Consider the following 25,156-nt stretch of genomic DNA (forward strand, 5'->3'; position numbering starts at 1 on the left):
AAATACCAGCTACAATGGGTAGGGACCTCAGCTAACATAATTGTTGTGCATATATCTCATGATATGAAAGATCATCCTAAAACAGATAGGATCTCTCAGCCATGAAGAGAGAAACATTTGACAATATTTAAGAAAACTGGCTGGTCTCCATTATGAGAACCAAAACCAAGCAGTTGTTCGGTCTTGTTCCTACCAGCTGAGAGATACAGAATCTATAAAATCGGGTCATTTCTATTCTTTTCTGACTTGGACAAAGTTATTCATCCTTTTGTCTTGTATTGGCTGGTGTAACTCTTCCGTATTCTTGCCTCAGCTTTAATCCCCTTTCTCATCTGCAGCTAGTGCAGAATGCAGGAGTAAGGCTTTTAATTAGAACTAAGAGGGGAGATCATATAATTCACTCGTCCATGTTAATGAACTTGTGTTGGCTTCCAGTAGATTTTAGAATCGTTTTCAAGATTTTAAAGATTACTTTGCCCCAAAGCTTTTAACTGCCTATGTACTGAAGCATAACCTTAACCTAAGTTTGGAGAGTGCGGTGACGCCATGGTAAACTAAATTGCAATTCAATGCATTTGAAGCTACTCATAGTTAATAATGTGCACGCTTGTCTGAGAAGTAGTGTTCATTTTTGAACTGAATGCTCAATAAGTATGCAAAAGTCAGGATTAAATTTTGCCCATCTGACTCATAGTCCATGGCTTAACTTTTGTTTGTAATCGACTTATCTTCATACTCCATTTTTGTAATGAGAACCTAAGTCTTTAGAAGTAAATGCTTGTGTGAGACCTATCAGATCATCAATATTGATTTATCTGATACTGATTTAAAGAATCTGCTTCATTAGATTGCATACAGTGGAGACAGACAGGAAATATGGGAGATGACATGCCACTAATGTCACCCATTAAACCCATAACATTGTGAGTAGATAGCCTGCGCCTTGAACTGCCAGGATGCCCCGATGCTGCCCTGTATTAGTTCCTGTAAGAAAAGTGAATTCTTTCTCTCTAGCCATTACAATTGATGGACCATTAATCTCAATAAAAAAGTAAGTAATGATGAAATGAAGGGAACTGCATTCATAGGACAAACAGGCACAAAGTGATGGTGAACTTCAGAGGACAGTTTATTTCAACTCAAAATCATTTACAGCAGTTCCACTGGAAAGGAAAAAAGGTTTGAATGGCGTCCTAATCACATTAAAACTACGGTGCTATGTACAGGGAGCAGAATGCAGCTGGATAGTGCAGAAGGCACAGAAGTGGCTGAATACTTGCCTCTAAGCGCTGCTAAAACGACAGAAAGGAAAACAAGGTGGAATGGCCGCCTTGCGCTGGAGACTGCTGCGTGTTACGCCTACTGTCAAGCCAAGAATACAATGTGAAATTTTGTGACAGGAGAATATGGCTCGCCTGTTGCTACTCCAGTCCTTGGTGACATATAGTAGTTTAGATACTATGACAGCAAGCATCTAGTCCTTCAAAATATATTTCTCTAAATTTACACTGTGAACAAACCTGGTAACTTGAGGTCAATGTACCTCAGCTGAACAGAATTGCTTTACAGGGCCATGGAAATAGTGCGGTTGCTGATCTGAAACTGGCAGACGGGGAGGATAAAAGTCAAGGATTATTTTTTCGTAAAGCCAATGTGTTGTACAATACGTGATATCATATGTGAAACTATGAAGACACATTTATGGTCAGTAAGCACAAAGCAAACTTCAAAGAAACTGCATAATGTTAAGGCAATTTGCAATTGGGAGGTGCAATTTGTAACCAAAGAGGAAATCAAATCAAATACGGAGGGATAGGTAGCAGGTAAATGCTGGTCACTGACATTGACAATGACGGTTTGGCAATAATATGACATGCTTCACATCTTCAAGTTCCCTTCATTCACAGAACCCCCCCATCCCCCAAAAAGTATCCGACCTGCTGTGAGCTGCCAGATCTTCCAACAAAGCATTTGTACTCGACTGAGTCCCACAGTGAAAGCACAAGACCTAAGAGAGAGTGATGACAATAAAAGCAACAACAGATTCATACTCAAGTATGATAAACATCGGAATTAGGAAGACTTCACATAGCCATAGCATTATTCAATGTGAAAAAAATACAAATTAAAAAAAGATCAAGCTAAGGTATCGGAACCCTTGGGACCTAAACCCAAGACGGTTCACTCATTCATCAATAAAAGAAGTTAAATAAAATCAAACAAGAATGTACAATGTGTTTGATACAATTAAGTGACAAGAAATTCATTTTTGCCACAGAAAAAGATAAACCCTATAAGAGTGCTATTCTAACTCAAGGTCAATTCAAGTAAAGGCTTTCAAACACAGAAAAAACTCAAAACTACATCAAATTTCAAACCACTTGGAATTCTTACGGTTGAATTATTTTTATAAATGTTGCATCTCGGCTTTAGATTATGCTGCTTTTAAAAAGTACATTCAGTAGGTACATCAATTATGGAACAAATGTAAAACACAGAGGTAAGTAAAATGCATCAAGAGTAGCTATTGAAAAAATAAGTCTTACATAATAGACAGTAAAGGCGGGCTCAGACAGTGTTTTTTATTCCCTGGAGTGGGCAGTCACTCCACCTTGGTATTTTTTTACTTCCTCGAGACAGTAGGGGAGGTTGGGTTTTAATCACTACACCTTCTCTGGGCACAGACTGTGCTTTTTAAACAAGCTAAGAAGACAACTTTAACAGAGTTGCGTCTAGACAACAGTGTGTAATGGTCAATGACTCAGAATTCTGACGTTTACAACACCCAGTGAACAAATCTGAACCGAATCAAATTAGAGTAATACCAGATTGTGTTGTCTCTATGGTGAAGTGATGTGATATGAGGTGTACGGGAAGATGTGTACATTTGGAATATATGATTGTCAGAGTCAGCGATGCTCTCAAATTATGAACCATCCCACCATGGGAGAAGCATGAATTTCGTCCTCGAGGCGACACTGAGTTAGAGAATTAGCACAACTGAATGAGAGCGCCAACAATTCGTGTGAAAATGTGCAAACTTCTGCAGGGAGAGAGTTAGGGGAGATGAGCTCATTTTATGTTTGTGCCCAGCCAGGTCAATCCAGGGTTCACAATAAGTGAAGCATCATTTCAGTAAGAGATGCTTAGTGTTTTGGAGTCTTTGAAGATTTCAGAAAACCGCAGTCTAAGGCCGCCTTTATTCATCCCGGCATTTCCCAAACTCTCTTACACTCACACACCAAATGCACACCAAATGAGTTTTTGCACATTTTGTTGTACAATACAATAATTTAAGAAATGCAATTATTTTTGTATTTTATTTAGTACAACTGAACTAACGGAGGAGTATACTTTGCCACACCAGAATTTTATATTTGAATTTTACACCTTCACCTGTTTAAAAATAGAATTTTATCTTTACTTCAATAGAATTTTTAGTGTAGATCTCACGCAACAAAAATCCAAAATAAACAGCACAAAATGTGCAAGAAGTCAAGAGGTGCACTCGACTATACAAACACTTGAACACGTGCAATTGATATTGATTCGCTTAAAATAAAAGCAGAAGTACTTCAAAATGCATCCGAAAATTCAATAACTCAAGAGCCATTTGACATTTACAACATCATTAGGACAGGAAAATCACAAGTTTGATTTCAAGCCACAGGCTAATAATACTGGAAGAGAGAAAATGAATAGGATGGTTGTGGAAGGAGGGACTGGCCGGTTAATGTCAGAAAGAGAGACAATTATCTCCCACCTATTTTCAAATAAGCAAGTCCATTGTAGGTAAGGCAAGATCATGTCTTGCTTCATCCAGGTGCAAAAAAGAAGACCATGTGGAACATGGTCACATAAATCTAGAAGCCACAAACACAAAACTGCTGCAGGGCGACTGGCAGCATGGGAAAGAAAGTGGCAGGTGAATGATGAAGACACAGAGGGAGAGGATAATAAAAGGCAGAAAATCATATCTTCAGTGTGACGACATCCACTTGTCTCAAAGAAAAAATAGAAAGAAATTTTTTTTTCAACACTCACCATAGGAGCATAGGCAAGGGCTCATTTAACTGCCCTGAAAATGGGCTTGCTGAAAAGCCCAGTAGGATGAAACCGAGACAATGGGCCTCATTTATCTTACTGTTCGCGCTGTACGCTGCTGTTCTCTTAATGTGCACAGTGCAGTCATGCTAAAACGTAACTCCGCCTTTATTAACAATGCTGACACATGGAAAAACATCTGTTTATTTGTCGTTACCTTGACGAATCTCAGCTGTTATTGGAGCTCTGGACATTTGACATTGCTGGTAGACAGTTCCCACATTGTGGAGCCAGCAAGTATTTATGGTTAATGCTGAATCCATGATGATGATGTGAAATTACTGTGGCCTAAAGCCTAAGTTAAGAACCATGAATGAGTTCAATAGTGCTGGTAATACTTAGGCCTACTGTACAGTGGTTTGTATAAACAGTCGGCCATACAGCACATAAAAACATTTAATTGCAGCTTCTCCACCAAATTTGGTTAAGGACTTATCAGATATGATGGGACCGTAATTACACAGGCAAACCGCATAGAGCTATTTTTCAAGAAACTTATACGACGCCTTAATTCTGACAGAACTTTGATTACATTGTTGGTTCTGGTGTAGAGAAAAGTGCTACATTCATTTCTCCTCCCTGTTTAGACGGCAATGACAAATGCATACAGAAGATTTCATTATCAACCAGTCGCAATGATCTCAACCTCAAGTAAATAACGTGGCCCAGGTTTTCAAGCACATTGCAGTTCAGTCAAACATATTTTAAGTGACTAAACTACATGCTTTGTTCACTTGGGGGGAAAAAAACACATTTACAGACAAATCTTATATCCAAAACCTTTGCTAAATGCCACAAAACGCTTGTGTAACCCATTTTCTCAGTGGTTTCAAAAGACAATTTGTATCTTGCTTGGTAAATGAGGCCCAATGACTGCTGGCAAAGTGGGTGTGTAGTTCTTGGATCTGGCCTTCTGCTCTGTTGATATACTGCATGTTCTGAGATGGCACAAAGGGAAAAAAAAAAAAAAGAAAAAAAAAAGTACTGAATATCAGAGTTCCTACAACTATTTACACCGTAGATACAGGCACTTATATATCTTTGGTTGGAGAAACCCAACATTGCAAGAGAAATGCATTCACAGAGCTTTTGTGTCCCTTATTGTATTTCCGGGGTTCACTAGGCAACTGGTATGTATATTTTTATTTCTTCGAGTTTGTCCACGTTAAAGTTAAGTTCTGACATAGCTCTCTGATGTCTTTTTAACCCTCTGACAACGCCACCTGAAAAAGAGAAGAAATGGGTTCAGGTGCAGCTTACCAACTCAAAATATGGATCAGCACCACAAACAACAATTCAGAAATATCTGAGTGTCTATCAAACAAATGAACATTACTACTATAGCATAATGGCAGTGAAATCCATTAAACGGAAGTTTACAGAAATGAGTCTTAAAAGACCCAGAGATTGCTTATCATAGCTATTTCCCCAGGAAAGTTGTTACAAAGTTCAGGGGCTCTGATTGCTTATCCTCAGTCATTTGGGTTTTCATCCAATCTTGGCTCTGGAATAGTCAAGCTTTGTGTTTAGATATGACAGCTGATAAAGACTTCTGCACATAGGGAGTTTGATTCTGTACAATATAAGCTGGGGACTCATTGCTTTGAAGCAATCAAAGTACCCATCAAAAACTCATAAAGCAATTTTAGACATTCAACACAGTGAGGCCGGTACCGAAAATCTGCACATGTATAATCTAATTTACTTCGTTCTCGACCCAGTAGACCACTCAAAACCATCCGGTTGGCCAGATTCAACCAGTGAGTCAGAACTCACCGGTCTAAGCTTAAAATGGTTTATCACTGGACTGGTCTGAGCTGGCACATTTTACTGTGGCTGTGACGAAATGTAAAAGATCTGTGACTGTGCTGTGTTGTGTTATAGCAATAACACCCAAAAGGGCGGTCTTTACTTTGCTCATGGGTACGATGGTGATGAGTATTGTCAGTAGCGCTAAAGAACCAATAAGCACACTAAAGAATCGTCTTCCCAGGTATTATGGTTTTTATATAGCGGTTAACAGCTATTGTGCACTGTCTGAAAAGTTTTGTTTACACACATAAGAATATGTAAGATCAACTAGCTTTCTGGCTACCACAAGAGATGGCATACCAACCAGTTAGCAAGCCAGTACAGCTAGCTGTGCATTATGGGAATTATCAGTATGGCTGGAACATATCTTTGACCTATCAGATCGCTTGGCTGAAACTACCTGTTGTACATCATCCCTCAAGGTTACATAAATTGGGAAGATACTTCTAACAGCTGGAGATGTCAAGGCTCTGTTGGGACTCTGGTACATTGCCCTCTAACTGAAGTTTACTGGCACCAGATACATGAGTGTGTCCAAGACTATATATATATATATATATATATATATATATATATATATATATATATATATATATATATATATATATATATAGATATATATAGATATATATAGATATATAGATATCTATATATATATATACACACACACTAGGTGATCCCCTCAAAGTGTTCCACTACGATGCCTCAGACTGGATCCAGACCGGTATTGCGGTGAGGAGACCATGAAGGTTTTTTTGTACCAAAGGGGGGGCTTCTTTTATAACATAAGTCTCTTTCAGCTTGAGGGGCAGGATGGAAAAATACACATTAAAGTGGGGCAAGTACTTAGTAGCCTACATATAAGTAGCAAAACTAAGCTGAAGGGTAGCAAAATATAGCCAACCTTAAAGCACACAGGTGTTGCACTTTATATGCTACAATGCGCTGTAAGGTATGAATAGTGAAATGAAGACCCCCTTGGCATTTGTTGTTTTTGTATTATTTTATTATTTTTGTCTTTAATGTGGTTATGTGCTCATTACTGCATGTATGTATATTTCTTGGAAAAGCTTCAATAAACTTACAGTCATAAAAAATGTATCGTTGTAGGAGTCTGTCGTACCTTCTCTGGGCAGAAGTCGGGGTTGGTTTGCCGTACTTTGCCGGGCCGGCCCTTGATGACTGCATAGCAGAACATGGTGATGACCATGACAAACAGGAAGTAGCTAGTATGCATCAGGTGCAGGTTGATGAGGGAACGGTCATCCTGGTAAGAGGAGAGATAAAGTGCTTGTTTGACTTCTACCGTACTGCCTGGTGTACGAGTGCATGCTGTATTTCCGTATGACGGACTAAGCTCCCTAAGCACTGCACATAGCAAGAAGCATTACACACAAACAAATGCACACGCTCTTATATGGCTCTTATAGAAGTACTCCTTCCACTACTCCTGTACATTCAGTGCCCACTTGTGGCCTGTGAATGGGATCATTGTAATCCTGGAAAAGACTACTGCCATCAGTATAGAACCAAGAATAAATAGCTTTCAGAATGGGTTTGTATTTGGCAGCATTTACCTCGTCTTGTAAGAGCCTGAGTGAGTGACCCCATACTGTGCCTGGAAAATACAGTTGAATAGCTCCCATATACAATCATGCTCTCAAGTTTGGGTTCACCTCGACTTTCTGCATATTTTGTTGTACGACAAACACTTTAAAAAACATGAAATTCTAGAAAAGAAAATGTATGTGAAGGTATGAAATTCAAAAGGGCCACAATCTGTGCAAAAGTACACACTAGGGATGTTAATGATTAATCAACAATTGATTAATTGCCATTAAGAATTTGATCGATCAAGCATATATATTATTATACAGTGATGTAAATAGGTTTTCAATGTAGTGAGTCCCCGGGACCCACAGGTGGTAATTTGAGTGGGTCCCAGGGAAATTGAGTTTCCCCAATTGTTTTTTGACAAATTGTAGTGTTAAACTCGTGTTTGATGTTATATGGTTATAATTATGGTTATATTCATGTATGTTGAAAATGTATCTGAAAATTAAACAAATAAAATCCCAAATCTGAAAACTTTATTTACAAAACATTATACAAATGTATGTATGTATAAAAGCAACAGGTTGAGTAGGTTACTACCAACTACTCCCAGTCTACCCAATACTGACGTTGTCTCGCTCTGTCATGCTATCCAGGAGTAACGTTAGCCTACTTCCCTAAAGCTAACAAGCACAAAGCTAATGTAAGCTAAGACACGACCAAGCGCGTTACAGTCTCGGGTCCCGTCGGGTTTGGGTCGGGTTGCAGACCTCTAATGTGTAGTAAATGAAACGACTAGTTAGTGAAATCAAAGTCCTATGTTGCAAACAGAATGGGCATTTTTATCTTGTGGCCATCCACAATGATATGAATCTATTTGAAGAAACATAATGGCTGACGCACAGACATGTCAATCATGGCTTTTTTCCCCCGAATAATAACGAGCAACTTCAGGTAGAAGAAATATCTGTTTCCATCGCAGGAGCCTATCTGTGCTTTCCCGAATAACGTATTCGGATTCGGGTACATCCCTACCTGCAATAGTTTGTTGGCCAGCAATATGTTTGATCTTTTTCTTTGGTGGCATTTTAAGACGTTTTCCTTTCACTTATTGAGACTGAACAAAACGGGAGATATGCGCGAGATATATGCGCAGACGGTGAGAAAATCGCCCTGGACGGTAAAGCATCATCGGGTCATCATCGACATGAGTGAATACAGCATCCACGTGAGTTTATTTACCAATTACCAAGTTTGTAGCCTTGTTGAAATGAAATCTGTGCGGCGAAAGTAGCATTGGATGCAGGCCCAGCAAGGACATTAAGTCTCTCCCGCGATGACTGAGACTATTTTCTAGGAAAAAATAGGGTGCGTCCCCTGGACGCGTCGATAGTGAGTTTACTGCATCCTTTGGGATTTTAACGCGTCAGAGACGCAGGACGCGCACCTATTTACATCACTGATTATATATTAACTGATTAATCGACAATGTGCTATTTCTCATTTTTTGCTAAAATGATTTACCACCACAAGGGTGCAATCTAACTTTCACCGCTTATACAGAGGAAGAAGAAAGCCAAGCAAGCGGGCGAAAAGTCCAGTGTAGGAGAATTACACCCAAAATGACCACAGTATTCATTGTAAACATTGTAATACAATGTTGAAATACAGCACGTCTACAAGCACAATGACAGGGAATGCAGGAAGATCTTTTGAATTTTGCTTGGTTTATTAACTTGTTGAGTAGGCCTAAAGACAGGTGTAAAAACGCATTTTGTATTTTCTATTTTCTATGTCAAAAGCTGTTTTTTACATAATGATTAATCGATTAATTGGTCGTTAACGTGACTGACGGTCGATTAAGGAAATGGATTAAAATTTGCATCCCTAGTACACACCTCTGATCATATGAACAAAATTACACTGCTGTCAATTCATGTCATGTTACATTTAGGTTGCAGTTATGCGTCTTGAACAATATTTTCCCAATATTGTTTCAAAATTGTTCTAATTCAGATTCTTTGCCATAAAAGCTAATATCAGAATACATCTCAATGGGACTGTAAGGCATAGGAGGGACTTAAGGGTACATGGGGTGCACTTTCAGTTGAGTTTTGCTTACCTAGCTTTAAAGCATAACTCTGGCTATTTTCAGCCTGGACCCTATTCTACTATCTTTTTCCATCATGCCAATAGATTCATACCAAAATCTTGTCAGTTGCTTCACTAGAGCTACTTAAATCTTGCTTTCCTGGGCGTGTGGCTCTCCAATACAATCCAATACTATGTAAGTCAGCTGAGACATTGGACATCAGAAACTCCACTGAATAAAGACTCTGGACTAACCAATATCCCCCCAGAAAATGAGTTCAAAAGGTTGTGACTCACATCGGGTACGATGACAGTAAGCTTTGGGTTGAGTGCGTGGTACACCTTGCCGATGGCTCCTTTGTAACACCAGAAGGGGTTGTAGTCCTGACTGTACTTGGTATCCGAGTCGCGGGCCGTGGTGAACAGCTTGTACCAAGATGTGGCATTGGTGTATGTCTCCGGCACACAGTGGGGCGGCTGCCTACAAACCACAAGATGTATTCCATCACAATAGGGTGGGGAGAATACATATATATATATATAAAAAAAAAACTGACTCTGCAGTCACGGAGTAAATGCTCACATATGTTAGCTACGTCAATGACCACAGAGGAGTGGAAGATGTTCTTGAGGAAAGTGACTGCAACTGCATAAAGCCCCTCTTCAGCAGATGAATTCACTGTTCACAGTCTGTTCACTGTAGTGGCACTGAACAGACTAAGAATATGTTTGTATATAAGATAAGCAAGCACTCAATCAAGATTAATATTTTTGGATTATGTCTCGATTAAATTTCCACTTTAATCCATAAATTGTTCTATCAATATGAGTCAACGCTCGGCTCTTGTTGGGGTCCACAGGACTTTAAGAATTCCAGCTGAAACTGGACTAGGCCGCTGAAATTGAGGAGGCATTTTGAGAATCACTCTATTGATCTATTATATCACACCATTGATAGCCATTTGAAAAATATGGCCTATAATCAGACCAAAAGTAAGATGTGAAAATCAGGATGCATTCACTGCAAGCATGTTTGAAGCAGTTTATTCTCGCTCTGGAGCGTTTCCACACAAAGATGAAAATATGGTTCTTGGTCCTCTTCAAAACAAACTCGTTAGGAGCGAGTACGTAATCTGAACAAGTACGGGAAACAACCCCAAAACTGAAGACTTTATGGGTATAAAAAGATGGATGTTCTGATAATAAGATGGAGAATTCGATAAGCCCCAATGCTCATATTCAGCTATTTCTTTGTGTTCTTACCTGGTATGAGGACCAGTGAAGGAAAATTACAGCAAAGAGCGCAGACAAGTCCATCATGCTTAGCTAAAGTTACAAGTCTGGAATCGTATTTGTTTTGACTGTCCCTGCTCACTGGCTGCCAAAATCTCCAATCTCGTGGGATGACAGGTTGCCAAAACTCTGCCAAAACCTTAAATGCTCACTGCTGACTAATGTAAGGTGTTGAAGAGAGCTAAGGCATGTGCTACTCTATACATGCAATCTAAAAAATCATACGACATGTATTTGATGATGTAGACTGAAATCCTTTGACTAGACACTACTGATACAGTATTATGGCAAAAGTGTTGTGTTTTAAGTTGGATGTGTGTGCTTGGTGAGGAGAACCTTACTGCAGGGGGAAAAATACTGCGGTATAACTGCCGTTCAGACTGGTTACAGGACCCTTTTGGCTTATAGTTCCTCAGGTGATCAGTTTTAGCAATGCCCCTTAAACTATTGCGGTGTTCCCATATGAAAAGGGCACCGAGGACAAAAAGTTCAGCGGCAATCCCCCTCACTGATTAGAAACTCATACACCTAGCTTTACATGGGTGGGTGGGTTATTAAAGAAGTGGACTATTTTTGCTGGTAAACAAAATGTAAAAACAAAAAACTAGTAAAGTAATCAAGGGACCAAAAAAAATGAGCTAATCTGCAATCAAATGGTGCTAATCAGAGGAATACATACTGTTAGCTGCCAATTAGGCTAATGCCTGCTCATTATGTATACTATAATGACTTCAAATAAATGCCTGGTCTCAAACCCTGGGCAATCGTCATTATTTTGGCAAATAATCCCCTGGTCCAAAAGACCTGCTCATTCAATCATCCAAACATCAAGCTGCTATGATGTTATGATGTTAATTATTAGGTTTGTAATGTTGAAGAAGAAGTGGGCGGCTGAACAATCATTTTGTGTCCCGTTTCTACAGAATTCAGGTGTGATATGACTTGGTCTGATGTGAAGATAAATTGAAAGTCTGTCTCCAATAATTGCATGTAGTAATAACTGGTCAATTAGGTTGTAGAAATTATTAACAAGGCTATTATCGGTAATTTTACGGTATGCTATAATGGAAACATTTTTACAGGTACTAATGGGCAGCCATGTGAGAACATGAGTGCAGATACAGTAGCTGTGGGTGAAATAAAATGACTGAGCTGAAAATTACATTGGATGAATTTGAAAATGGATCCAGATCAATAATGGGGTTTCTAAATGAGTGTTACACATGTCGCTGCTAGAACAACATTCAGAAAGTAAACCATTCATGTGTCACAAATATCCTATAGCTGCCAAATGAATATCAATACCGTATCTGTAAAATGCAACTGATAATATGAAATCTAAAATCAATGCCCATTTCTAAAATGTCAGAGATGTAATGTGTGTCCCTATGAGTCAGGGAGGCAGTCCAACTCACACTGTGACGGGGAAGATATTGCTGGCCGCTGTGATGGTCATACAAGTGCTGAACACCACCTGCTCACAGTGGCCATGCAGTACACAGTCGTCCGAGTTCCAAGATACAGGCAGGGTGAAAGTGATGTTCATTTCCTCATGGGCTTCCCGGCCTACACACAAAAACACATGTAAAAACACAAACAGTTTAGTAAATTGTTGCAGCTTTTTATCAAGCTGAGTTCTGTTTTGAAGTAGTCCTATATTTTTAGGAAATCCACCCATATGAGCAGGGCTGGCTTATGCCCATTCAAACTCTGCCTAAAGCAGCTAGAGGTGACTTAAATGTGCACATTCTCATAATGCTTTTGTTGACAAGGGAGTAACTGCTCCAGATTGCGAGAGGGGAGAGAAAAAAAGGAAACAAGAAAGACATCTATACCTCCTCAGGCTAGTACAAAACTACAGGTGTTAAAGAGGAGTGCCACTCTCTTTGGTCTAACGCAATTATCTGGGCCAAGAACAGTCTAAACAGTATTTGTTAATGCATACAACTCCTACAGCTAAACACCAGAGAGGACAAAACAGTATTTTTTTATGTCATACGGCCATGGCCTGGAGCTGCTCAACTGACAACGAATGAGTGTGAGAGTTGACTTTGTAGGCTTATACAATATTTATAATAAATATCTGAATACAAGAGGGATGAGAAGATTATCTTTCAAACTGACTGGACTCCTGGGAATGTCTGAAGACAGATGTGGCTATGTCAATATCAGCGCAGTGACGCATCACTTCCAGCGGGGGTCCACCATGGACAACGAGACTCCAAGCAACAGTTTGCCAACACTCCCACAGGAAAAATCAAACAAGTAATGAGTGCAGATGAGGAAAGTGGTCCAACTGCAGCTAATGGATGCAGTGTTTAATCTTTCTAATGAATAGGGACGGGACAATATATCAAAATTCAATATCGCAATACAAAAATGTGACAATACGTATCGTGGGGCAGAAAAATGAACCGTGATATTAGCGTTATTCTGCTGTAGTAATCACAAATGAGACGCTTGACCATCACAATTTCACAAGCTCTCCATCCAAATTATATTATTTGCACTTGAAATGGCAGGTTTAAATTGTTGTTTACATTCTAGCGAGCCAATGCCATAGCTAGAAAGATTTGTGTCTCAGAAATAAACATAATTCTCCTCAGGCAGACTTTGTTGTCATTGAACTTTTATATATTACATTGTATCGTGATTGCATCGAATCGTGACCCCATATTGCATATCGAAATCGCATCGTGACATTAGCAGATCGGCAGAAAAAAAAAGTTCAGAAGCTGGATAGCTGCAATATTTGTAACTGCCGTCTTTGTCTATGTTTTGTTCAATATTGGTATCACAGATTGTGCTCAATATGTCAGCCGGACCAAAGATTTAGTAAATTTAGTACATTTATGTGTTGCTGAGCAAGAAGAGAGCATGTTATTTTCTTCATTATTTTAGGTAGGACACAAATTGGACATGCGACTATGCCACTTGTTTTTTGCCACAAAAAAATCCACACTGCCATTGCTTCAGAAATGGGCCTATTCAGTGATTATGCAGTGAGCAGCAAATGCGACCTCGCAAAAGACAACAGACCCAAATAACTTTCCATTTGATAAAGCATTAAACAGTTGAGGCAAATGTATAACCTAGCAGGCAACAAAATAAAACTGTATAATATGTGTAAGTGCATTTTGTGTTAATGTAGTATATTTTTTGTTCGGTGCTAAAGCCATTAAATGCCTGCACTGTACTGTATTCTTCTTTTTCTTCTGTTATTCAACTATCATAAAAAAACAGAGAACAGAGAAAAAATATCATTCTGTGGAAGTGTTTCCATGGATGAGATAGAACGAAGATTCGAACGAAGATGTAATGAAGAGTCTAGCTTTCTTTTGGTTTAAATAATTTTTCTTTGTATTGCACATTTTGTGCAGTCGTTGGTGCCAAATGCCTACAGTAGAATGCATTTGAATAAACTGGTGGAAGGGAAATTCTGTCAGTCTGATCTTGAGCTTTAATTCCCTGTGCTGTTATTAATTTAGGCAATGCTGATTTTTGAGATGTATGAAGGGATGTAAAATGTTGCTGTGAACTTTAAATGCAGCACAAAGGTCTCCCTCAACTGATAGCCTAATACTTCTGGTTTGTTCTGACACTGCATGCATTATTCACAACAATTCCACATTTTATTAAGGTTATTCACTGATGATACTGGAATAATTATTGGATAACCAATTAAATCAACCTATTTTAAAAAGGCATATCCAGGGCACTTCACACCACAATGACTATTGACAAGTTAAATGCTGACTGATGTAGCCAATTCTACTGGGCAAAGACAAAGGCAACAATGGTAGGCCAGGCAGTGAATGAGGGGCAGCAACAACACATGTCAGCTGCCCCTAAGCCTTTTAATTTAGGAGCCAAAACTTGGCCATTTGGCTCATTTTTTTGACTGTCGTTTTTTTCCCCCACCTTTCCACATATCAAAAGGTGAGAGGCAACAAAAACCACACTCTTATTTCTGGTTTCACGAGACAAAAGTGAAACTTCACAAACACAAACCAAATTGTTATAGTATAGGAACGACATATTTAACGGCTGGAATTCTGTGGTATTCCCCTTTTGCAGCACTTTGCTCTGCTCAGCCTTCTGAAACCTTTAAGTCTGAAACCTATAGAAGGACTCAGTGGGAACAGGCTAGTGTTACACAACGCTGCCACTGTTCCCTCACCATGTCCAGCTCAAGCCACCATGCAAAGAGGTAAGTTGAAACCCGTTAATAAAGGACACACTCCTATCCTCAAAAGGAGTGACTTACCTCTGTACAACAAGCATGCAAAAACAGTCCAGGTCATTAACATACAGACATAATGGACGGTGTAAATTTCTCACTTGACAGAAACTGTAGCTGGATGAATTTAGTAACTCATTAGTTACTCATTAACTAACAACAGACTATGTTTTCATAACACTGATGTGTTTGAATCTACAGTCAAACAAAACAGAATCATACTTGCAACTAATAGAGTACACTCCATATGCAGGGTCCCCGCAGTAAAATTCCATCACTGATAACTAAGTTGGAACATTTCCATAACCTCAATATTGTATTTCTTCCCGGTTGTTCAATGTTGTTTTTCAGCTCAGAGAAGTTCTTAAGGGGTGAACAGTCTGGTTTCCATGACAGTTAGGTTCACTGTGATCTAATGCTATGAAACATGTGTGAAACAAGTTGGAAAATACATTCTGTTATATTCCTATAATTTGATGCATTTGTAAAATTCTCCGATGTTCTCCGACTTCCCCAGAGAATTTAACAAATCTCCTGTCTTGAATACACTTCTCAAAATTCCATGATATTCCAGGAATTCCATGACCAGATTTCATGACCACCACCTGATATCCCACTTAACTTAAACTTAGAAAACTTTCCGAAGATTCACAACCAGGCGAGTGAAATTTAGTGCAGTGTATAGAGAAAGGTAACCTACCAGTCAGACCGACTTGCTGCCCCAGCACTGTGGCATACAGGTGGGTGATATTGCGAGAGTAGCCCCCAAATGGGCGCTGGGGGTCCAGCGTGAGGGTGATGGGGACTGAGATGTTGATGGGACCCGAGTCCTCCAGCAGCAGGGGAGCCTGGGTGCTGGAGCGAGCCTGGCCGCTGGTCACCACCATGCTCTCTGGCGTGGTCGACTCGTTCAGGCCATGCTTTAGCGTTTCATTCTCCGACACGCAAAGGTCCAGCTCGTTGAAGCGCAGCAGGAAGGTGTTCCAGTCCTGAGGGAGGGCGAGTGTGCAATGCGTTAGAAGGGAGAATGGATTGTAATCAACCAAACATCTACGGCCCCATTTACATGGCATTAACATGCGTCTTGTATTTACATTGTGTCTATATATGCTTTAGCTGGATTACATTTGCACCTGACATTACAAGGACTATTCAATAACAATTGGGAGTTTTTTGCTCATTTGCTGCATTCCCAGTTCCCTTTCCTGTCTAAATATTATGGAGGTACTCCCAGTAAAGAAGAAGGAACAAGGCAGCAAATTAAAGCTGTAATTGTATAAGATCCATTTTCAATTTCTGCTTCATTTTACAGACTAAAGCTGGTGGAAGCGTCTTGCTTTGGAATGTATGTTGGCTTGACTGGATTGTGAGACCTTGTGAGGGCTGGGTTCTAACGTCACCGCATAAAGATAAATAAATCAAATATTAGATATTTTGGAGAGGAAAAAGCAGTAACTGGACACATAGCGCACTGGAAACTTTAACTGCCATTTTCTTGTTTACAAGGAGAAACCGGAATTAAGGCGGCCCCTCCTCCTCCACTAACATGAAACGGACATTTTACAATGAATTGAACTTTTTAAAATGTACGTTTCTAGCCTGATATTAGCGTTCTGATACAACTTTGCCAAACATGATTGTTGGCTTCTCCTTCACACTGATGGATTCACTTTAAAATCAGAAGTCATAATCAGAAGTCTCAGGAATTGTTTTCTGAGCTATTTGGAATTGAATGGGAGCAAGTGAACCGGAGAGGTATGGCAAAACTGATTGAAAATATTGTAAATTGTGGCGGATGGCTGTAAAAACACAAATTAACATTAAATGGATAAAAAACTAAAAATGAGCAAAAAATCCAATCGCCCTGGCATGGTCCTTTAAAATGTGTCTCTGGTTATACAATGAAACCAGATTTTGCTTTACCTTGTCAAAATACAGATTGCCATCACTTCCTCTCAGGATATTTACATCCTTTCATACTAACAGCAAACACAGCGTCTCGCTTGTTCCACATACACCACTATCCTGACAATCCATTTAGAAAAATATGTTACTATCAGTGCCCGTTTTATTTGCGCGCGCTTCCTATTTAGATCTGTGTGCAAAAGTTAATTTCCATGACTGTAGTTGCCATATGTGGATTGGAGACATATTGCATTTACTCTTTGTCATTAATACGGCCAAACGTCTCTCTGACCACATTCGGAGATGGTTTGGGTCATCAAATCTTCAATACGTCTTGGGTGCATTTACACCTGGATTTGATTCATTTTTGCTCCAACCCAGTGTTTCTCAACCCAGTCCTCAAGGACCCCCTGTCCTGCAACTTTTAGCTCCAATTCTACTCTTGCACACCTGATCCAATTAAGGTGTTATGAGAATGTGTGGCCCTTAATTGAATCAGGTGTGCAAGAGTAGAGCTGGAGCTACAAGTTTCAGGACAGGTCCTTGAGGAGTGGGTTGAGAACCACTGCAAACCAATTACAGTCTAATTACCCAGGATGCATGTTAACACCAGGTGGAAAGGGGGCCAATGTGTGGCTCTCATTCTTGGTTAAGCGAGCAGTTGTTCAACAAGTGGCAGCTGATGTAACTTAACTTCTTGAGTGCATGATCCAAAACTGACAATTTGCACACAAGATTGATGAGGAGCATCATCTTGGTACTACTAGCCATTTAACTACACTGCACTATCATGTTTAGAAAAAGCTTCAAATGAATACTGAAATATAAGAAAGATATCTATATGTAAAGGATAGCTTGAGTTCTGTTCTTTAAGTGTAATCAGATGGGTCTTTAGCCTGACAGTCTGTGAACCAGGTTCAACTAGAACAGGCTGAATGAATGCAAATCATAGGGCGAAGGCAATATTTTTCAAAATTTGGGGCAAATGCATCCTTGTGGCATAAAACAATTCACAATTTCATCCAGTTTTAAAACTACCCACAGGCAAAGAACCTTGGGGGTATTCCTCACCTCGGTCAACTCTGGGGACTTGATCTCCTTAATTTTGAAGAAATAACCAATGGTCAGGAAGGCGATGGCCACAGCACTGACGCTGACCATAAATATGACCAGCGGTGGACGGTTGTTGATGTAATTTCTCAGGTTCTCTATAGGATTCAACAGGTACACCTGCATATGGACAGATACACGTTAAACTGACATTAAACTGAAATTGGATAATATCAAGGATAAGCTGTGAATATTAATCACTCTAAAAGTTGATGGTGTTGGTTCCTTTTGAATTTGCAATGTTGAGGTAAATAAGAGCTCAATCAAAGTAGGCAGTTTCCATAAGCAATCATTAGTATCCTGGATGGTAATTTACAAATTAAATTACGCACCTCAAAAATGTTTAATTTACAACAGTAGAGACATTATATCTTGCTAGTGACATGATTATTAAAGGACATTTAACTATCTACACAAAATGTCTGAGATTATATGGAATTCCTGTGACTGCTAAAGAATATACCAAGGACCCTCAGGTCCTTTCTTATTAATGCAAGGGAACAGCATGTTTGAGACAGGTGAGGCGTTGAAAGCTAAAATTATAGTAGATATTATATGCATCAAGGACAGAAAATGTGCTAATAAGCATGCCATAAATCTACAAATCTTTCCGCAAAATTAGTTTGGAATTCTTATTTTGAATTGGACAGCGGTGTGGCATCTTAATGAGAAATATCATCACCAATACCATAAGTGGCTTTTAAAACCATTCATTCAATTTGTCCAGTAAAGCAGGTACTTTCAAGATCCAAAAATGGCACTGATGTAGAATGTGCGCTATGCAATGAGATTCAATCGTTGTTTATTATTAATTATTATTTTATGATTTGCTATTTGGAACATTTTAGTAAGACTTGAAACATCTGTTGACTGGAATAAAATTCTCGAATTGAAACTGAGATGTTATTTTGTGACAGATTTGGGTATATGTCAGAAAAATGTACTGAACTTTTTATTATGTATGGACAATACTATATTCATAATTGCTGATGGACAAAAAATAAACCACATACAGAGCAATTTCAAGGGGAAACTAGGACACAGGCTGTTCAATCCAAAAATGTACCAACCTACCTAATCTACGCTCCTCTGTCAAAAATCACCTCAATGGCAGACAAATACAGTTGTGTTTTACGAGGTTTTTATATGGTGTTGAAAGAAAACAACTTGTTTATGTGAATGGTTCATAAATGTATGTGTGTGTGCGTTCAAATAATCTCACTTTAGACTATCTCTTGTACTCTCTTGTATGGAGAGAAAGTCTGGCCAGTCCGTAAACACACATACCTGGTAGAGCATAACTTTAAGACCCTTTACGAATTGAGAGGAGCCACTCTTCAAGTCAGCATATACATCAAATACATCATGCAGCTTATTCAATAAAATTTCAACTTTTTGAACTGTACCATTGCTACTCCCTTTACCCCCTTCCACCAAAATACACCGCTGTGGGCGATATCGATCTGTCAACCAATTCCAAAAGTTGACATTAATAAATTGTTGCTTGGTGGATCATCTGTATGCCGAATTGCAGGGGATCCTAACAATTAAAGAAGGCCTAAAGTCATGTTCTGTCAGTTTGTGTACCTTTGCCGTTAAGTAAGGCAACATTAATCTGCAAGATCTGGAATGGCCTTCGGCGTCTAGCTCTCTCTATACAATGGACAACGGCCAGGTGACTAAAGTTGTCAACCCTGTAGCATAAGCTAAGCTAGCTACCTGGCCCTCAAACATTTGCCCCAGTGTGTGACAACAATGGATCAGTCTGGTTGACGAGTCATGACATGTTAATATGAAACTAGAACGTTTGCCAAATAGCTAAATAAACGATAGACCATACAGTATATTCTCACCATTTTCTCTTTCTGTGCATACGACGGATGCTAGGTGACAGATTTGTTACGGGCCACAATAAGGTATCAGTGTTGCTAGCAAGCTAGCCTCGCTGCTAAGCTAGCCTTTGCTGCTAGCTTGCTTACTTTCCCCAAGCTAGTCGCTCCTGAATAAACCGTTGAAAAACAAAAGTCGGTGTTTGGTAGGGACAGCAAGGCTTTCGGCGTAAAAACCACCACGGCTACTCCTTCCCATCCTTTGATTTGTCGTTCACCGCTGCTCTAATTGCCGATATCTCTGTATACAGTCTGGAATAACGTCAATAATGTTGTATCGCGGTCCACCCTACTGACACCTCCTCCCTCTGCCCGCACTGCGAAGAACAGGTATTGCCGCGCCGCTTTCTCGTTATTTCGGCAGAATGTACGCCCGAAATCGGCCGTGCGTGCATTCAGGGATATCCACATGCACGCAATTCGCGTAGAGGACGAGAGACCGTTTGGTGTGTTTACAAATTTTCATACACGGACTTGAAGGCTTCTGCTACCTTCAGGGACCGTCGGAAAAATGGCCCAACAAAGTGATAACTGAGCTGCCGAGATGTGACGTTTAGGAGGCAAAGCGCAATCTATTTTGTTAATATAATATAATATAATATAATATAATATAATATAATATAATATAATATAATATAATATAATATAATATAATATTATTTGGCAGCTTCAACAATGCAGTCCAACTCGTTGGGGAAACTCTCTGAAACTGTAGTTCTGAGCCACTATTTCACAATTTTCACTATATTAATATTAATAAGGTTGTTTGTCAAACCAACATGACTTAAAAGTACAACTACATCCAAACTACATGGAAAAAAAACATCAACTAACAACTAAGTTAGGTTAAAAAAAAACACACATTCGAAACACTAATAGTCTCAAGTCAAGTCTTTTTCACACTGTAAAATCTTTATTTTACCGGTAAAATAAAACCTGAAAAAAAGAAATGTGTCAAATTAGATATGAAATATATACATAAATAATAAATAAAGCATAGAATAATTATAGTAGCAAAGTTGCAAAGAAAAAGTGGAGATGTGGCTTGGTCCTAGTTCACATCAGCTGCGGTCCCTCTGCATCCTCGCTTGAGAGTGTTCTCCTAGAGCAGAAACACAAGATTCTTTTAGGGAGTTTGTCCAAGAGTAATGAGTTTACTATGTAATCACAGCAGTAACTTTTGCTCTGACAACTTATACATGATACACTGAGTGAAGGTGTTCAGGCTCACAGCAAACACAACAACTTTGGAGTACAAACAAGTGAAAATACCACAACCGCTGCCATCAGTTTGTTTTAGGAAGCTGGGACAGTGATGATAACGTTCAAAATGAAACACAATACCTACACCTCTGCCATGCAGTGCAAAGTACTGCAATGTTAGGAATCTTTGTAGTGGATGAAATACCTTTACTAGCTCCTCATACTGCAACAGTGAATCCAGAATTTCAACATCTAATACTATGCTGTTACCATACTCTCTTTTCTTGGTGAAATCTACAACTATGCTTCCCCAGTGGGATTTTACAATAACTGGCAATATCACCTCAAAGTTCCACCAATTTTCTGGTGGTAGAACACTAATGTCATCACATCAAAGGCTCCTCAACTTTTAGCTCACAAAAGTGGGATAACAAATATGTGCGGAAGCTGTTACCATGACGATGTGAAAAAGGCCTATTAGGTTTGTAAATTGATATTAGGGGTAGGTGACAATTTTTGGTAATGTACAGAAGAAGGGCATCTTTGATTTTCTTCGCGGCTCGAGTTCTTGATTAACACAGCAGATTTGATATTTAAATAGACTTCTATACAGCAGGTGGCGGTAGGTGGCGTCTCTGTTGATTTTCAATCTGATATTAAATTCAGGCAGAAGGAAGCTTTAGCTTTGTGGCTGCTATTTGCTTCAAACCAGCCAGAGTTAGCTAGAATAATACCGGAACATAGGCGATTTAGCCTTCACAATAAAAGCATAAAATTGTCACTTTTGTGTGTGTGCGTGTGTGTGTGTGTGTGTGTGTGTGTGTGTGTGTGTACACCTCTAAGTACCAGCTAAATATATTGATGAATGACTAAATGAATGAGTGTATTGATAGGCTACAAAGGAATGCCCAAGAGATTGCAGAAACAGTGATGGTCATTTGGTGCCATCTAGTGGTTGAATCTGACTCACTGCAGACAGACCAGTTGCAGACTCCTTTACCTTCACTTGACTTATTTTCTAGACAAATACTCTTACTTACTCTTACTTAATTAGCAGTACTTCATCATGAATAACATATTTCACAACTCAGTCCACCTGTGATAGCAAATGATAATAAAAGACACATGAAAACTAAGTCAGTGCAAAGATTTTATTTTATTGATGCACTGATAATGCTAAGGAAAGATGTTGGGGTGGGGGGGATGTTGGGGGGGGGGGGGGGGGGGGTGTTCACTTGCTGTGTTTGCAAGTGAAGGGCTTGGTGAAAGCCCTGGCCACAGATGAGAAGAACCTGATGATGGGATTCTTCTTCTTTGGAGGCGGGGGCTCAGTGCATTTTTTGGCCTTCCTTGCTCTGCGGCCGATGTTTCTCAGTCTTCGCAGGAAACCGTGGTTGCTTTCTTCACTCTTGGAGGAATCAGAAGAATCCAACTTCGTTTTCAACCTGGTGACAACAGCATCATCGAAGGCCGGATCCTGAGATGCCATGGCGGCCTGCAGCAGCTTGGCAGAGCCGAACTCCTCACAAAGTTCATTGAACAAAGCCATGTGGATCTTTTCAACACTGGTCTTGTGACTGGAATCAATAACAGTGCCATTCAATTCTGCCACTGTCTTCTCAGACAGACGTTTGATTATTTCATCAAAGTCCATCTGGCTGAGTGATGTCGCAGTTCTGCTCGCGGTGTGCAGTAGCAGCCTCACAAGCAGACAAGTGACCAAGTATTTGTACTTTGTCACTTTTGACTCAGACTCTGCACGAGGCAGATTAATTGTGGCACATGGCAACTCTCCAGATCCGGGGATGTCAAATTCAGAACAATGTGGGAGTTGGTTGAATTGCTCACATAGTGCCAATGTTTCACTGCTGTCAGAGCTGGCCTCCAAAGTTGCTGACTCAAAGTTATTTACCGGTTGTTGATTGGTCAGCGTCTTTGAGAAATATTGCCCGATTTCTGATTCGGCGACAGACGTCTGTAAGTCAAGCAGATCAATGTTCCCGATGTCACTGCGGCTAGCTTCTTGTTTTGGCTCCTGGGTGAGCCAGATGTTCCCCTGCTGCAACAAACGCTTGACTGAATCCTCTGCCGTCGCATAAAGGAATTCAGATGAAACACGTGGCTCAGTGGCTTCCCCTTTCTTGATGGCCTTAATGATGATACTGTCAGACAGACTCTTTCCCGCTAGCTTTTGGGGAATTTGGTAGGTCTTTCCATCTACCAAGGCAAAATAGATGCCATCGGTGAGCTCCTGTGAAAATCTGTTGAGCTCATCACAGGAGATGACATTCTCCAGCCTTCTGCAGACAGGTCGTGCTTCCACCTGTTCATCCTCTGGCCGGAATATCTTCACCGCCAGACTGTCAACATGGTCACACATAGCTTGCATGTTGTCATCACATCCATAGCAAGACTGATCAATGACTGTAGTTCTGATGACAGGAGCAGAAACCACAAGTGGGATCTTGGGAGTCTCAGGTATAGCATTTGGTAAATTCAATGAATGCCATGACATTTGAGTTCTCCCCCGATGGGTTGCTGTCTTGGGCCGAGAAGACATCCATGCCGTCCGTGGTCTGTGTGACTCACTGTGACTGTCCTCTACAATACCATCTTGTGATGTCAAGTTAACAATCACAATGGCATTTTCAAGGCCCTTGTGTGGCATGTGAAACTTGCTCTTAAGTCCCTCCACCCTGTGACGGATGTAGTCTTTGGCAAAATTGGAAAATCTGCTTTTAGGTCTTTGGTGGCCAGTAAGAGCAATTTCCTGAGACTGAGCAGACTGTGAAGCAAAAAAGGTCTTCAGTTTTGTCTTCACTGACCCTAAACAGGTTTTAAATGGGAAATTACCTGTTCCGGTCTTTGTCCCAGACCTGGAAGCAGTCTGCAGGTCTTTAACAATGGTTTGCACCACGTCAGACGCTACAGCATCAGCACACAGAGTCGTGCTGGATGGCAGCACAGATGTGGCCTCTGTGTTGCTAGCTCTACTAAAAATAGTAGCATTATTACTACTACTAGTAGTACTGCTACTACTAGCCGAGTAAGGAGTCTGAATGCTCCAACTGGCCTGCTTGACCAGGATGTCACTCACAGCTTTGGTGGCTGTGGTGACAAAGGTCTCTGATCCCAACTTCTCCATGACTTCACTAGAGGAGAAAATAGATGCTTGACTAGCATCCTTGCTTTGAGACAGTGCTGAGTCTTCTTTGTCCTCGACTTTCGCAATGTCTTCAACCTCGGTCTGCCATCGCTGCGATCGTGTGCTGCGCCTCTCCATTCTTCCAAGGCATCTCTTCAATATGGCAGCTACACGATCTACCATATCACCCAGAGCGTTGGTGCAAGATATGCAGCCACTCACAAATGCCACTGGCACCTGATTGTTTGAAACAGGGGTCTGGCTGGCCAGAGACAGGGCAGAGTTCACCTTCTGCGCCACCTCTTTCCCAATCAACTGGGTAAGCTCCACTGAGCTCACAGATTTCTCCGTCGGGATGTCTAGAGCTTCAGTGAAACATTCATGAAGCGACTCACCGAGGCTTGCATGAATGCGTTCCTCAGACACACTCAAAGAATCTGTGGTGCCATACTTCCTGATGTAACTGAAAGCCAAAGGCAGTAGAACACCCAGGATAGATGAGGTGGATACCTGACAGATGTCCTGTATCATGTCCACCAGCAGAGTCGTCATGGCGCAGTCGATGTTGCCGGCTGCTATCATTCTCCACTGCTGTGGAGTGAGTTTATCCAGGTGCTGCCTGGCTAGAGGTATGAGGACCTCCAATCGCATTAATGGGATTTCCCCATCCATATTCGTAGCATTCATATCATCCATGGTAGGATGATATGAATGCATTTGTTGTTGCCTACTCTCGCTCTCAATTGTCTGCTCCCCGCTTACAACACACTAAAAATGCCGTTTGTGAGTCACAGTGACTAACGTGGCAAC

General features: G+C 40.3%; 1 protein-coding gene across 3 annotated transcripts; it reads right to left on the reverse strand.

Moving 5' to 3' along the window:
- Positions 1-1,105: 1,105 nt before the first annotated feature.
- On the reverse strand, positions 1,106-20,295 carry tmem248 (transmembrane protein 248). Of its 3 annotated transcripts, none has more exons than XM_078286750.1 (7): positions 19,963-20,295; positions 18,071-18,229; positions 15,795-16,083; positions 12,270-12,420; positions 9,859-10,042; positions 7,040-7,183; positions 1,106-5,327 (listed from the first exon to the last, which is right to left on the reverse strand). In XM_078286750.1, the coding sequence occupies exons 1-7, from the start codon at positions 19,963-19,965 to the stop codon at positions 5,307-5,309; spliced, it is 951 nt and encodes a 316-aa protein (XP_078142876.1). In that variant the 5' UTR covers positions 19,966-20,295; the 3' UTR covers positions 1,106-5,306. The 3 variants fall into 3 exon arrangements, with proteins under 3 accessions (XP_078142876.1, XP_078142874.1, XP_078142875.1); XM_078286748.1 differs by having other exon boundaries at positions 7,002-7,183; XM_078286749.1 differs by lacking the exon at positions 1,106-5,327 and having other exon boundaries at positions 6,949-7,183.
- Between the last annotated feature and the right edge of the window lie 4,861 nt (positions 20,296-25,156).

Source organism: Centroberyx gerrardi, chromosome 11 (assembly GCF_048128805.1).
Source record: "Centroberyx gerrardi isolate f3 chromosome 11, fCenGer3.hap1.cur.20231027, whole genome shotgun sequence".
NCBI lineage: Eukaryota > Metazoa > Chordata > Actinopteri > Beryciformes > Berycidae > Centroberyx > Centroberyx gerrardi.

Bases quoted from the DNA above. Each gene is read 5' to 3' on its own strand.
- tmem248 (XM_078286748.1), bottom strand. The intron at 16,084-18,070 runs GTGAGGAATACC...GCCCTCCCTCAG, and splicing joins AGTCCCCAGAGTTGACCGAG to GACTGGAACACCTTCCTGCT. The intron at 7,184-9,858 runs GTGAGTCACAAC...TCCTCTTACCAG, and splicing joins TTACTGTCATCGTACCCGAT to GATGACCGTTCCCTCATCAA.